Raw genomic sequence first — 15,842 nt, 5'->3', positions numbered from 1 at the left:
GACCGGCGCCAGCTCCTGCTATAAAAATGCATCCCCTCCTCCCCATTCCTCAGGGCGAAGGAGAAAGGCACCTGCTAAAGAAGCTTGCGACCGGGGAAGAAGGAGGACAGTCTCCAACCCCGGCCTGCAGTTTCTTGCAGCGAAGGAAGGAAGGAGAAGATCAGAAAAAGCTGCAGGCTTGAATCATGGCTTCTTCCTGGATGGTGAGCGGGATGGTGCTGCTAGTTGTGGCCGCCGGCTTGGTGGTCTCATCAGCAGAGGAGCAGAACTTGGACGATTGCATAACCATTACGTTCACCTCCGCCGTGGCCTGCCAGTATGTCAACACGGAAGGCGCCGCCCCGGACGCCACCTGCTGTGAAGGTCTCAAGGAGATGAAGGACAAGTTTGATTTCTGCTTCTGCAGGTTCCTCCGAGACTCCGCCAACACTACCAATGGCTGGTACACCCCAAACTACGCCAACATGCTGCAGGCACCGGAGGTTTGTGGCGTCCCCAATGGTATCTCAGACTGCCCAGGTAATCGTTCCTCTCTCTCAAGATCGGTCCGAGTTGGCCGATTTATAATTGGTTTCATGTGTTAAATTTTAACTAATTTTTGAATGTTTTCATACTTTTACTGATTTTTATATATTTCATCATTCATATTTCAAAAGTAATTATGTCAATATTTCTATCCTAAATGCTGATTTGGTTCAGAAACCAATTTTTATAACGTTTGAGTTAAAATCCTTGTGTTATTAATTCATATTCCATTTGGATGATACCTATTGAAAATGATGTTGGGTGAGAAAACTAGTTTTTTTTATATAGTTTTAGTTTGAAACTTGGTTTATGTGTTTGAAGCAGCGTTTTATCAAAACTGGGTTTTTCGCAAACCAATCGAGACAAGAACGAGGACGACGTTTTGCATCTGAAACAACATTTATGCATGTCATCCAAACATGCCTTCAAATTTAAATCAATATTGGAATGGTAAAATCTAATTCATGTCATCCTTGTGTTGATCAAGAATGCTAACATTAAAGGGTCCCTGCTTTTGGTTAATTTGCAGCCATTTTGGGTCTGCCGGCGGATTCTCCCGACGCCCTTGTATTCAAGACGCAAAAGCCGGCAGCTTTCATTAAATCAGCTTCTCCAGCTTCTTCGCCTTCGCTGGACACAAAACCAACCTTCTCCTCCTCCTCATTTCCATTTGCCCTACCTCCAGAAGCTGCATTTTCCATGAGCGGAGGAGTCGTTGCGCACATCTTCAGTCTCGGAACTGTGTTGAGCTCGATGGCCGTTGCAGCATGGATCCTTGCATGAACAAATTAAACATCCTGTATCGGTTTACCGAATAACTGTATGATCTAAACATAATGGGGATCCAATAATAACAATGGAAATTTTCTTTCTTCATTTTATAAGCACCAGTACCGTTTCTTGATTCAAATTCGACGATGGATTCACGAGGAAATCCAATCACTGCGCAAATAAGATAGCTATGACCATTACTTACCAATATCTGAAATTATCCAGATAACTGGATGAAGAGAAATCTGTTAAAGACAATCTCAATTCAGGTGAATGGAGGGATACAGGCTGATGTCAATCTCATTCAACAGTCATCCATGCCAAAAAAAGCCATTAGGTAGTATTCTATCCCCTCCCTCCAGGCTCTGATATTTGTTCGTCTGCCTTTTCTTCTTCTTGATCTCAAGAGTCTGAGAGGACCTTGCCCTTCATGCCTGAGGCCCTTCCCACTATGCCCACCTTCGTTTCTTATGTCTCATCCTTTTTCATATGAGATTTCTCAGCAGAGAACATTAAGAAAACTGATAAAAGGAGAAAATGATGATAATTGCATGAAAGATTAATGGCTGGGCAGGCTGGGCATGTCATTACTTAATCTAGTTAACCACCAAAAAATTACAAAGGTTCCCAAACGAATATGATCCTATAAACTAACTTAATATATTCAAGTATAGAATATAGAAATCTTAAAGAGAAATATTTGCACTCATTCAGGCTTCGTGCCATTCTTCCCGGTTTGGAGATTAGCTCATCCTCAAGTTTGTCCTCGTGTCTACTTTTCCAGTCCTCCTCAAGCAATCCAAGCCAATTATTTCATGCATCTAATGTGAGATGGACCAAAGGGTGGTAGTCCGAACACGTTCAGGTGAATGAATGTGGTTTGGGAAAATTTTAGACATGGAGAAAAAAAAAAGTTGAGTAAATTGCAAGTTCCAATTTGTTAAATTAGTTCTGAAGCGAGTTTAAGCTTCTGAAGATCCATTAGATACTGTCAAATATTATGTGCTCTTCTTGTACATAAACTTTTTTCGTGTTGTGGACTATCGAGACGATGTGTTTATCTGGTAAAGTGTATCGCCTTGAATCTTGTCATGTTGAAGCTTCTGCATGCTTTCTTTATCTTTGTTGGATATTCAGGAGAAGCATATATTATGAAATTTCTTAAACAGTGACAGCCAAATGAGAGGTAGCGTTCTTCATTTTAGATATGTAATGCAGCAAAAATGAACGTAAACTGGTGCTGTAATTAGATCATCGCTGTTTAAACGAGATCTATGGATTTTAATGACATTGGATGCTCAATTTACAAATTCAGTTTTGAGAAAGGCAAAATACAAAAATTCGATTGGTGGGCAGCAATTAAAACGTCGCGTTTAGTAATCGACTTTGTATTAGATTTTCTTGTAGAATCCAGCAGTCATCCAACTTTGTATTAAATTTTCTTGTAGACTCTGTAATTTTGAACATCTGAATGCAAGTTAATTTGACTAGAAAAGGGCCATCAATTCAAGGGGGCAAACCCAATTCACAGTCAAGAAATCAAACCGCATACGTGAAATGCTTCAAAATCCGTGAACGAACCACCCAAGTAGGACTAATTGCTGAAAATCAACTGGTAAAAATACCATTATATTCCCAACATGTATATATATATATATATATATATATATATTAGAGAGAGAGAGAGAGAGAGAGAGAGTTTTTGCTCATGCAGGCTCTCCAACCGAGTGTTGCTCCACTACAAACTGCTCTCCAACCGAGTATAGCTATCTTGAGCTTCATCCAATTACAACCATTTTGATGTAATGGATTAGGCAGATGTGATTAAATCTGCCCAATGCAATGAATCAGGCCTTGTGTTGTAAAAAGCAGGACTTCTCCGTCCAAAACCAGACATATTAATATTAATTATCAAAGTTTTTTTTTATATAATCTGACCTCACAGATATCATCTTAAGAGTGATTTGATGAAACACATATATTAAGTCACTTTTTTTACTTTAGTAATGCTTTTCTAATAATTTAAAAATGAACGGTCTCTTATGACGTCAATATTTTGATGGTAGGAAAAAAAAACACATTCTTTACAAAAATGACTTAGATAAAGAATGATTCATATTGAATTGGTGTTTATAAGCACATTGTGATCTTCAGTTTTTATTTAAAATATTTTTTAATGAAAATTTAAACGGCCTAGTTTTTAACCTTTACCCAAGTGGTCCGGTCTACCGGTCTAGTATTCAACAATTACTCTCTCTCTCTTTCTCTCTTTATATATATATATATATATATATATATATATATATATATATATATGGAAATTAAATGAATTGTGGATTTTTTTAAAGAGATAAAATTAAATTGAAAAAAAAAATTATATTTGAAGAGACGGAAATACTCTCAAAATCAAGCAAACTGAATTGTTTCCTCATATTAACGAAGTGTCTTTCTCTCTTAAGTAGGGTTGCACACGAGCCGACTCGAGTTCGGCTCGAACTCAAGCCGAGCTCCTTCCTTATAACAAGTTCGAGCTCAACTCAACTACACAAAATCGAACCCAAACTCGACTCGTTTAACTCATTTAACTCGTGTAACTTGTAAAACCAATTTTAATAATATTATATATAATATCAGTTTGCGAGTCAAGCATAAACAAGTTGAATTCCTAAAACTTGAACTTGACTTGTTTATCGTTTCAAATACCTTTGTAAGCTCGGCTCGTTTATAAACGAGTCAAAAGTTTTTTCAAGCCCGAGTTGGCTAAACTCTTGTGCAGCCCTACTTTTAAGAAGACAACTTGGTCAAGAAATTTTATGATTTTCAAAGTAAACGACAACTTGGTCATGATAAAAACATGATATTCTAACAAAACCTGCTACATACGTTTCGTACTAGATTTACGATAATGTTGTTTCGTAATTCTCGAAGAGACAGCAGATGGAAATTGGAGAGAAAGAGAGGGTAAAAACTTGATAATCAAGATATATCATATAATATACAAAAGGATAGAAGGCAGGCAACCCATCTTCCGTTTGTAGCTTTATGACTTGGGACATACAAAATGTTGGAGACGTACTCACAGATTTCTTCACCCACACTTCGATGGCAAGCTATGAGGTACGCAACAAGCAGCAGGACAATGGGAAGAAGGTCAGGGGCCACCAGGCACACACAAAACATACCCCACCCTCCGCCACTGTCTGCTGCCCAAGGTTGGATCCAATAGTACAGAATCTACCCCATCCACATGCCCAACAGATCAACTCTGATGACGACACTCCAACAGCTGAAGCTGATTAATGGACAACCTCTGGAATGTGGGTATCTAATGCAAGTTTCTCCGCAAAAGTTCAGATGATCCATCTTGCTACTGATATGGCCCACGATAATGTGGGTTTCTGGGGTTTGATGAGACAGAGACAAGGCGTCCTAGACCATTGCATAAGCACCAGTGATCACAGTTCCTACTCTCTGCTCCCCATGGTTCGCATCAAAGTTTAGATCATCTGTAGAGCTAGTGCTGATACCAACCTCATGCTTACAGAGTGGACATAGTGCATTGATCTTCAGCCACTTGTCAACACATTCCACATGGAAAAAATGTGCACATGGTAGCTCTCGCAATTCATCGTTGTTGACGTACTTTGCCAAGCAAATACAGCAGACCTGCACAGGACACACTCTTCAGGTCAAGCTTGAACAATCCACAGAACCTCTGCTTTATATTTAGGTGATGGAACTTGTGTGAAACAAACAAAGACCATGGTTAGCTAAATATGGAATTTTATTCTAGAGGACTGCTACACCTGATATACAGATGGATATGGCGTGAAGAATAAGAAAAATATAGTGTGGAAACATTAGTTCTCCATTTACTATAAGCTCTCTCATTCATGCAATGAAAGATAGTGAAATCACTCACTAAAATTCAATTTTTACCAACTCGTCTAGCCAACTTGAGTTCATGAGTTTACTCTTTTATTGAAAAGCTAGGGAGTAGGTTCGCCTGTGCTATAAAGACACTATGGGTCTGGTCCCAAGTCCTCACTAACAAAGTAAATGACTTCTCTGTCAGAAATCATTTATGAACTTGGTGACACGATGGAGAACCATAACAAGCTCACACCCCTAGATATCCAAAATTCACTAAGAAGAACCATGACACAAGCTTTTGGCTTTTCTGCTACAGCCAGGGTGACAACTATAAGGATTCTCGTTTGACTAAAAATTTGTAAGGTGAGGTCAAGCAAGTTGGCTAAAGTCAGTTATAAACCAGTGATGCTTACCGCATCCTCTGCTGAAACCAATCTCTCCCTTTCTGTACCAACTGCTATAGTACCACCATCGCCTAGACCATCAGAATCAATTTCATTCTCATCCTCGGTTCTTCGTTGTCCACCTTTTGCCTTGAATTTGTAACTTGGAAGAGCATTAATAGCTTCTTCTGTAGCTCCTCTGTTGTAAGATTGATCCTCCCGGAAACCAAGAATAGAGATGATGCAAGGCAAGCAGCAACAGATTGTTGCACAGAGAATAAATGGCATAGCATACCCAATGCAACTGAAGGTCAGAAATACTATACATAACCTGGAGGATGACACAACACGATAAGTGAGAGAGAGAGAGAGAGAGAGAGAGAGGGTCGGGGGAGGGGCACAACTACAACCCCAGCCTTCCAGAAAGGCCGCAGGACTACACCCCCAGCCCTCATACTCTCAATGCCGATCAGAGGCTAATACGCATGGGAATTGAACCTAAGCTGCAGTGTCCACATGCCACAGGTCCTAACAGCTATGCTACAAACCAGTTGGTAAGACAGAGAGAGAAACTGCATGAGTACCTGTACAAGTTTGGGGCTTCGGAAGAAGAGGAATGCCCACCAAAGATCCAGACATTGCCAACAACAAACCAAACAGCAAAAAAGCAATCAAGTGCCATTTTAAAGTGGTCTACTAGAACACCGATTCTGTCAATGCATCATGAGATTCACTGTAAGTACTTGAAGAAGAACCATGGAGTACACGAAATATAAAGCCCCTTGTCTAAGGAAATGCACATGGAAGGAAATATTGAGGCTAAATGCATGAAAATAAAGTGAGAGAAAAGTAAGGAATTGAAATTGCTTTGCTCTTCAATGCCCGAAAGGAAATTGTTACTCATCCATGATTCATTCATTTCCAAAGGTGTCAGGGTAGGCTCATTAATTTTTTCATCAAGTTTTTTCATGTTAGAAGATATGTAACTCCTTGAATTTCTCAATCATTATCTTCCTACTTTTCCACAAAAAAGAAAAGTTTAGGGATTGCTATAAAGCTTACAAGTTCACCACATTATGCCTGTGTTACATTAGTTAAGCATGTTGGATGAGAATAAAAGTAGGCAGCTAATCACCAGCACATCTTTAAAAAAGGGATGAGATATCTCCTTGGAGATACCTAATGCTGGAGCCACATTAGTGCTCCCAACCAAAATATTTTAATGAGGTCAGGATGGACAGTAACCACCCTAATTAGGCACAACCATTGATTTACCTTCTTTTCTTATAAGGCAAAAATGTTCATTTATTTTTTCTTTTTTGGGAGCTTCCTTAAGCCCCTTTTGATTTTAAAAAAGTACCATGGTGGATTCTCTCTCTCTCTCACACACACACAGAGGAGTATCCCCTTTTCTTTCTTGTTTATGGCTCAATTCAGAACCATAAACAAAAAAAAAAATGGCTCAATACCCATTGCCTCTTCCCCTCCCGACCCCCCCCCCCCCCCCAAAAAAAAAAAAAGAAAGACCAACCCAAAATAGGAAAAAAAATCTCTCTCTCAAAAGAGAGTATTATGAGTGTCTCCCCTTTATCAATAAAAATTTACATTTTTTTTCAAATGAACAGCTATTAATGTATTATACTTAAAAACACATGCTAACGCTATTCCATTTTGTAGGAAGCCAGTGTCCCTCTTGGTTTAAACTCCTGCATAGGGAATGCTTTACAACATTAAAACAGCACCTATTGGATGAGCTACTATAAGCAGAAGAGCAAAAAAGAGAAACTGAGGAGACCAGTGGTTGTGAAAATCTAATTCACACAAAAGTATCAACTGTTAGTAACTAAAAACAGGTTTGAATTGGAAGAAGGATTTGTAAACCACCTTTTTGCTTCCAAAAAAGGAACATAAGAAAAATGTTCAGAGATGTACTTCCCTCTAATTTGTTTGGCTTTGACAGAGTGTCCAAATATACTATCGGGACACTTACATCCCAATGTTACAATAGTGTAAACAAACATTGGACTGCAAGTTTGACACTCAGTCTACATTTTAGTCAATTTCTTGTATCTTGCTTTTCCCACCCCATACTCACAGAAACTTGAGATGCATTAACACGATGATCAGGACATCTAAAATGAAGAGTCATTGCCTTCCATTTGACAATGTCACACGGACTCACCAAAACAGCAAAAGCACCCGACTCGACGCAACTCAGGTGCAAGTGCGGGTGCACCTCCGACACAGTGCCAGGTGCTGTGGACATGAACCGCACGGGTGTCAGTTTTGTCCTTTTTTATTGTTTTTAAGAAATGATGCTTCTGTTTTTCAGCTTTTTTAGTTTTGCTGCATCTGTCATACTGTTTTTAGTATTTTACTGCATTGCAGTTTAATACTAGATATTATATGCTCATTGTAACTTTATGTATTGCATATGCCATATGGTCATATATGCTATTAGCTTATTGCTGTTTATAGGTTTTTTTAATATGAGAACATGTTTTCCTATATGTATTAATTGCATAAGTTTCGTTAATCAGTTCTGTGATATATATATGCTGCTTATAAGATCTACATATTCATACAGTTATAAATATATAATACTAGATATATAAAAACTACTTGTTTAATATACCTACTTCTGTTATGAGTAAGATCTTAAAATCTAAAAACAAACTCCAGGGTATATATATTACATAGAAGAAATAGAATGCTACAGAGTTTGGAATCTAGAATGTGACTTTGTATTATATATATATATATATATATGTATGTATGTGTGTGTGTGTGTGTGTGTGTGTGTGTGTGTGTGTATACCCCCTTGCTGCACTCACACCCATCAGTTTGCAGCACGCTGCACCCATGTGACATACCATTTGAATTTTTCCAAACATCACCGAAATTAGTTGAAAAACTCAGCCTGCGCATCTTTCATAAAGCTCCTAAGGCAGTAGGCCTTCTAAGTACAGAAGAAGTCAGTAGTGCCTACAGTATGTGATATTTCTACAGCTTCCCACAGTAAATTCCCTTCCTCAGATATCACATTTCTATTCTACATTCTCAACAAACTGTTACTTTATGACAGCCAGCATGAATATATAAAGACATGAACGCCAAGCTTAAGTTTATACAAACCTCTAATCTTATCAGTATACAATAATATCCCAAATCAGGGAGTTTTTCTATTCTGTCACAACTTCATGACAACTGGTTTCATACTTCAAAGTCCCAAAGATATCAAATCCCTCCCCTCATCTATGAACACCATAAACTGACACTCCACAGTGTTTGAGTTCACCTAATTTTGAAAGAGATAATAATAGCAAATGCCATTATCAATCTGCTCTACTTTCATCAAAATATGGTCCACATTATTTCCTGAATTCATACTAAGTTACTAACGCAATCTGCATCACAAATAATTGTTATTTCAACACTCTCAGACCTCTTCTCTTCATATATAGTGGCTGATAAATTGCGATTAGCTATAGTTTAAAGTGTAGAAAACTTTCACTCTCTAAGGTTGAATAAACGTCACATCATATAGATCCCACATATAGACCACCACACGAAAGTCAACTGGAGTGCAGGTACCATGCCTATGCCAGCACAACTCTCAATGCAGATATTTATATTTGCAGGTATAATAATCCATACTTAACATTACATAATACATATAGTTTTTGATATATCAACATGTAAGCTTCTTTCATGTGTGTGTGTGTGTGTATGTTTGCCGTACCCACACTCGTACCTGCATTCACCTGACAGAATGAATGACAATCATTGCTAGACTATACTTAGTTGCAACCATAGCATGTCCAGTTTCACAAATCAAAAGTAATTGAAGTCAGGATCATGCCTGCGGTTCACAAGCATATTTCCAATATTACCTTGTGCTTCTAGGGTTTGCATGTTGATCAATCCATGAGTTTGAAGTGGTTCTATGATGCACTTCAGCTTCAGGAGCTTGAGGAGTTGACATCACAGCATAAGAAGCTGATTCCAGAGAAGGGTTATCCCGATTAGAATCCACATGCATCTGAGCTGAGTCCTGTTCCGCGAAACGATTACGTGTGATGTACCTCCAATAAAGAAGTGGAAGGGTAGCAAGACAGCCAGAAGCATAACCCACAACCCAGACAAACAGTGGAGCCTTTGGTTTCTCATGTCTTGACAGTGACAAAACAATTACCGACGCAATTATCTGGCTAACTGCAATTACAAGTTCAACTGAAATCCACAACCCTGAGTTGAGAGGACTTCTGTGTCGGCGGCCATAATTATCACCTCTTCTCAGGAATGAACTGTTTCTTGAAGAAGACAAGGTAGATGAAGATGGAGGGTGTTGGACCTGTGTACTGTCAGTAGGCGACCTATCCTCATGTGATGAGTCTAAGCTGTTTAGATCGTCATGAGAGCTTGATGGAGTTGCGGTACCCTGCATTACATTTATAACATGCTCATGATCTGATGAACCTACTGTCCTTTCCATTAACAAAGGATGTCTCTCACTCTGCTCTTCAGAACCTATTTCATAAGGGGAAACATCCATGGACATGCCAACACGGTATCAAAGAGTAACACATAGAGACGACATTTCATCAATCTCCCAAGCCCTGACTGCTTCTTATAGGATGAAAATTAAATCACTCCTGTGTATATACGGTCAACTTCTGATATACGATCGCTGCCAACATCCACGGTGTGAGAAGACTAAAAATCAACTCATCACTTCAAGATAAGCTGTCCGGTGCAAATACACTATTCTGAAGTTAAAAAGAAGAAAAATATATTGTAACTTGTAAGTAAGTAAGTACTACATGCTACAAGAGGAAGCAAAAAGAAAAAAAGCAGCAAAAATGTTCAATCGGGACTCAGAATACAATAAACAGCTCTGTCACACTTGTATGATATCCTGTGCTACCCGAATGAGCATGAAAAACATAACAGGCATAAACTTCACAAAAGAATGGGAGAATCTGAGGCTTCCAAGACATTGACTCGACATAAATTTTGGTTATGGGAGTCACATGACAGTTAGGATATTCATATGGCTCGCAAAAAATTCTCGCCAAATTCCACATAAAATCAAGTTATGTTCAAGATCTTCACATTAATCAGGCTTTCAGCCCCCGGGTATTTGAGTACATGTCCTTACCAAGGACGTCCAAGAATATAAACAAATCTGCTTCGTTTCTCCATAATAATGGGAAAAATAAAGAACTTATCCCATTTTATCCGGATAAGTCCATGCATTTCTATTAAGGCCTTCATATTCAACCATGTATCAACTTTACCAAATCGTCAATTTGAAATCAAAACCCAACACAGTCTTCATAATCCCGAGAACCACAATGGCAAGATAATTCCCCGAGAGAGAGAAAGATAGAGAGAGAGAGAGGCTCAAACTCGATACTAAAACAAATTTTAAGCAAAGTAACCGCGCCAACGCTTGAGGATAAGAAATAAATGAACCTTCCTCGAAGACGAACAAAAAAAATCTAATGAAGAACCCGAGAAAGAAAAAGAATCCCAACCAATACCACTTTAATTTGTTCAGATGGAGCAAATAATCCAACAAAAATTAATAAAAATACCCTAATAAATGCCAAACGTACAAGGTGCAGCTGAAACCTCAGGATCCCCAAATTCAAAAAAGGGAGAAAAAACGCCAAAGAGAAGAAGAAAAAAAAAAAAAAGCAAAAAGATAATATTGAAAACCAACCCAAAAGGCTTTTACATCACTTCCACCAAAATAAAGAACCCCACTTGAAAAGACAGAACCTTAATCAGGTTGCCATCATTGAAATTACGTATCCAAAAAAGAGAGAGAGAAGGGGTGGGGGGAAGAACTCACCCCCCTGCAATCCAAGAACTGCCTAAAACAGAAGTACAATCCCAATAAAAAAAAAATTGACAAAGAAGAGTAGAAACGATGGCCAGCGATGGGCAGCCATTTTTCACAATCAACCGTCAAAGAACTTGATTAGAAAAAAATGAAAACCATTTAGTAACTCAGTTCTCCAAACCCCCAAAACAAAAGGAAAAGAAAGAAACAAAAGGACAGCGAGATACCTGAAGGATCTGAAGCACTCTCCACCCGATGAAACTAGATACAGATAAATACTGAAAAGAAAAATGATTTAGATCCTGCTCCGTTCTTCTTCTTCTTTTTTTCTTTCCTCGTCTAAGAAATCCACTACTTGTTCATCTCCTTCTTCCTCAACCCTTCAGCAAATGGGTGTCCTTCCTCTCCTTCTGGCTCTCTTCCTCTCTAGCTTCCCCTCAGAATAAGAGAGAGAGAGAAAGAGACAGAGAGGAGAGAGAGAGAGATTCTCTGTTTTCACTCCTTTTTTCCAATTAACGGGCGGAACGCCTGAAAGGACTCTTTTGGTGAATTGGTCCCTCTTTCTCTCTCCAGTTTTTCTGTCCCTCTCAAATTAGCCATTGCCTTCCTTTTTTCTGTTTCTGTCCTCATTCTTGTCTGGTCGTAGTTGGTCCGACTCCATTTGGATCTTGGATCTGATACGGATTAATCAAATCCATTCTTTTTCATGTTTTGATCCGGACCCGTTTCTAAGGGTGAACACCAGCCGAGTCCAGCTCGAGTTCAATCAAACTCGGCTCAAGCTTGAGAATAGCTTGATGGAAGCAACACGATCTTGACTCGACAGTTACGTGTTCACGTTGAACTCAACTCGATTAATGCTCGACAAACTCGTTTGAATAGAATTGATATTCATCGTTACGTGTTGAGCTCGAGTTCGACTCGATTAAGGTTGGATAAACTCGTAAATTTGTTTGAATATATCGACTTGATTAAAGCTCGAATTCGACTTGGTAGCTACGTGTTGAGCTTGAACTCAACACGATTATTTAAACAAGTCAATTCATGAACTCGAGCTCGTTTCGTTAAGTGAATAACTCGGTTCGAACTGATTCACGAGCTTGGTTGCCCATCCCTATCCGTTTCTATCATAAGTTTATGCATTTCCAAATTGGTTCCTCTACCAAATCTTCTCTTAAATCTTTGACATCGTCTTCATTTTACAGGTCGATGATCATATCACATCTGTACAGGCAAACTTAATGAAGATAAGGTTGACTGGAAATTTAATTTGAAAATAAATATATTTTTTTAATTTTTAAAAATGAGTTTTCAATTTTATTTTTTAAAAATAAAGGGTTGGATGGAAACTTCCCTTATTTTCTTAAGCCGCTGTTTTTCGCATTCATTAATAAGAAACTTTTCTTTTGTCACAAAAGATCCATGGACAGATGAATCAAATGTCACCAAAAACATAAACCAGTTCAACTTCAAGGAACCCAAATTAGATTTTCTTTAAAAAATCAAAAAATTGGTGTTAACCAGAATATTTGCTGCAGATTTTTCGAGAAAAAAGAAACAGAAGCTTATTTTTTCTGAAAATTCACAAATGGGGGCTTAAATTTGGCTTTAAATCCAGAACATTTTGATCATTACTTACGTAATGCATTTGATCCAGATTCATATCTGAATTTACGTAGAAAGGAAAAAAAAAAACCACCATATTTTATTAACAGAATATCGTTCGCCAGAATCAGATATTCGTCCGAATAATCAGATAAATCCCACTGGTCATCAAGATGAATAATCAAATAAAATCCAACAGATTGTTATTCTTCTGAAGACATTTATTAGTTGCTCCGTAGTTGTCATGTTCAAATCCCGGACAACGACATCCCTGCCTCTACTGCATCCGAATTTGACCAAATGAAGTGCTTTTATTTAATTCGGATCCAAATGCAGATGGGTCAGATCAGGATCGAAATTTTGTTGTATTTCGCTGTGCCCCATTCTATTATGATGCAACCAACAATTTAAAAAAGTGCCCATACTTCAAACGCACGTCATTCAAGATTATTTCTTCACAATTTTTTAATACCTATATATATTAATTTCTATATACACGCATAGTGCTTTTCACCATCAATTTTGATTTTGTATACTCATTCCCCACAATTTCATAAAAATTATCGGTCAAATTCCAAATCAGTAGATATATATATATATATATATATAGTGAATGAATGATAAAAAAAACAATAAAAAATGTTGTGAACTGAAGGTGTCCATTACCTTTCTCTCATTGGTTTTCTTTTAATAGTCTATCAGATGGATGACATGAAAAGATGAAGTTATCATTCAATTTTCTTTTATATATATATATATATATATATATATATATATATATATATATATATATATATATATATATATATATATATATATATTACTTTTCAAAATTAATTTTTTATTTTGAGCTACCCAACAACATTGTTTGGAATTTGACCAATAAAATTTTTATAAAATTGTTGGAGACTTGGTCATGTTTCAATGGCTCATGTTTTCTCCTTCCTATACCAAACCCCACCCAAGCTGTCCAGTTCGTGTTGGCCATGAATTATATTAGAAAACTGTAGTCCAAGCAACTTTACGTGATTAAACAAATCCACATAATAAAAAAATGTTATTTTTATTCAAAGATATTGGAGTGGGTATAGACATTTACAAGGTTTGGGGCCAGACGGAAACGGCAGATTTTTTTTTTTTTTTTTTTTCTTCCGGAACGGTTTTCTTTTTAGATTGAGATGATATTTCGTGCTATGAGCTAACAAACCACTATTGGAGTTGAATGGTATAAATAAAAGGAAAAATAAATTTTATGTATTTTGAAATTCATTTTTTGAGCCAGGAGTCAATTAAACAGCTTGGAACCGGGGCTTGCTTTTTTTTTTTTTTTAATACAGAAATTACAAATTCTGGATAACTGATCGGATTCGAATTGTTCATGCTCCTTACCATATTCGTTTATAAGATGTCCGGATTCGAAGTAAACAAAGGAAAACTTTATACTTCGTTTCAAGTTATTTTTTTAAAAAGGATTTTACTTTTTCTAAAAACATGATTAAAGTAAAAAAAAATGACAAACTTAATACATGGTATTCATCAAATCACTCTTAAGATTTAGATTGTATAAAAAAACATTTTAATTAGTATTTTTTGGTTGACCTGGCTTTTGCTTGTTTGCTAGCGGTGAGATATTTTACCAATATAAAATTGTATTTCTTCACTTTTACAACAAGAAGGTTACTGTTTTACAATAATTCCGTTCAACCCAACGAAGTTTTTAACTGAGTCAAGGGGTGGTCCGTGGTCGACAGTTGTTAATGAAAGAGATGTTATGCAATTTCATTGACATAAATTGCAAAGTAGTTTTTTAATTGTTTTTCTTTGCAGCATTTGCTTCGATGTCAGATAAATTAATTTGAGAGAAAGACCACCAAGCCTTAGCGAGGATGATATGAAGAGGCCGAAGTCACACACTCTCTCTTTCTTCATGCTGTTCGAGTTTAGGTATGTTTTGAGACTGAATGGGAAGCAGAATACCCAACGGAGTAGTACTTATGAAAATCAAACTGGCGATCAGCCGATATGATGAGAAAATTGTTTTTCACTGATGGACCGTGTGGTCAGCGGCCCCGCCCCGCCCATGTTTCCTACCTACATTGGAGTTGCTTGTATGTTTTTCAAACCAAGAACAGACGAGGCATGTCTGTTTCTTTTCTTTTTACGAGCAAACTCTCGTCAATGGAGTCCGATTAATTCATCGATGAAAATAGGCATTTAAGAATGTTTTTCCTTTTTTTAATGTTATGTTGTTAATATGGTAATGCTTATTCCTATGCAGTGGTGGAGCGAGAAAAATTGGTTGAAGGGGCACTTGTTTATAAATACTCATATCTAGGGGCACTTATATATGTATCAAAGTAAATATTAAAAATAAGGAAATTTTAAGGAGCTGGTGTGGGCAACTGCCCACACCAACCCACATGTGCCACCGCTCGATAACAATATGTTTCTGTTGTCAAATGACTCTTAAAAAGACGTTTACGTGACAGCCTTAAGATTATGTTTTACTGGCAAAAGCTGGTTTTGATTGCAAAACACCATTTGGTCGCACTTGGATGACATCAAAATTGGGTTTTGTCAAGTTTTTACAAAACTCACTTTTTAAAAGGTGTCATACAAATGTTTTCCTAAAAAACCGTAGATTGATATACTATTTGACTGTATCTTACGCGAATAAGGGGTTGGATAGAGGTTTCGGCCATCAGGGCAATGGGCAAACCCACTCACCCGAAAATACACTATTTGAGTGTAATCAGTCGCCGAGGTTAAGTGGGACGTGCCCATATGTTTTCATCGATCACGTCTATACATTTGGATTATGCAAAAACGTGTTT

The 15,842-nt window shown here is 37.5% G+C and overlaps 2 protein-coding genes across 4 annotated transcripts; one reads left to right on the top strand and one right to left on the bottom strand.

Moving 5' to 3' along the window:
* Window positions 1-33: 33 nt before the first annotated feature.
* LOC116265574 (non-specific lipid transfer protein GPI-anchored 14-like) lies at window positions 34-1,401 on the top strand. The gene is made up of 2 exons (XM_031646277.2): window positions 34-519; window positions 1,055-1,401. The coding sequence occupies exons 1-2, from the start codon at window positions 186-188 to the stop codon at window positions 1,306-1,308; spliced, it is 588 nt and encodes a 195-aa protein (XP_031502137.1). The 5' UTR covers window positions 34-185; the 3' UTR covers window positions 1,309-1,401.
* A 2,839-nt stretch (window positions 1,402-4,240) lies between these two features.
* Window positions 4,241-11,979, bottom strand: LOC116260377 (E3 ubiquitin-protein ligase At1g63170-like). Of its 3 annotated transcripts, none has more exons than XM_031638684.2 (5): window positions 11,631-11,979; window positions 9,446-10,321; window positions 6,137-6,262; window positions 5,583-5,883; window positions 4,241-4,962 (listed from the first exon to the last, which is right to left on the bottom strand). In XM_031638684.2, the coding sequence occupies exons 2-5, from the start codon at window positions 10,111-10,113 to the stop codon at window positions 4,726-4,728; spliced, it is 1,332 nt and encodes a 443-aa protein (XP_031494544.1). In that variant the 5' UTR covers window positions 10,114-10,321; window positions 11,631-11,979; the 3' UTR covers window positions 4,241-4,725. The 3 variants fall into 3 exon arrangements, with proteins under 3 accessions (XP_031494544.1, XP_031494553.1, XP_031494560.1); XM_031638693.2 differs by having other exon boundaries at window positions 9,446-10,316; XM_031638700.2 differs by having other exon boundaries at window positions 9,446-10,298.
* Window positions 11,980-15,842: the final 3,863 nt, after the last annotated feature.

Source organism: Nymphaea colorata, chromosome 1, assembly GCF_008831285.2.
Source record: "Nymphaea colorata isolate Beijing-Zhang1983 chromosome 1, ASM883128v2, whole genome shotgun sequence".
In the NCBI taxonomy this organism is placed as follows: Eukaryota; Viridiplantae; Streptophyta; class Magnoliopsida; order Nymphaeales; family Nymphaeaceae; genus Nymphaea; species Nymphaea colorata.
This window is presented reverse-complemented; position numbering and strand designations above follow the sequence as displayed.

Bases quoted from the DNA above. Each gene is read 5' to 3' on its own strand.
- LOC116265574 (XM_031646277.2), top strand. From the start codon at position 186: ATGGCTTCTTCCTGGATGGTGAGCGGGATGGTGCTGCTAGTTGTGGCC. The intron at 520-1,054 runs GTAATCGTTCCT...GTTAATTTGCAG, and splicing joins TGGTATCTCAGACTGCCCAG to CCATTTTGGGTCTGCCGGCG.
- LOC116260377 (XM_031638684.2), bottom strand. From the start codon at position 10,113: ATGTCCATGGATGTTTCCCCTTATGAAATAGGTTCTGAAGAGCAGAGT. The intron at 6,263-9,445 runs GTAATATTGGAA...ATGCATTGACAG, and splicing joins GCAAACCCTAGAAGCACAAG to AATCGGTGTTCTAGTAGACC. The intron at 4,963-5,582 runs GTAAGCATCACT...TGTCCTGTGCAG, and splicing joins TGGTTTCAGCAGAGGATGCG to GTCTGCTGTATTTGCTTGGC.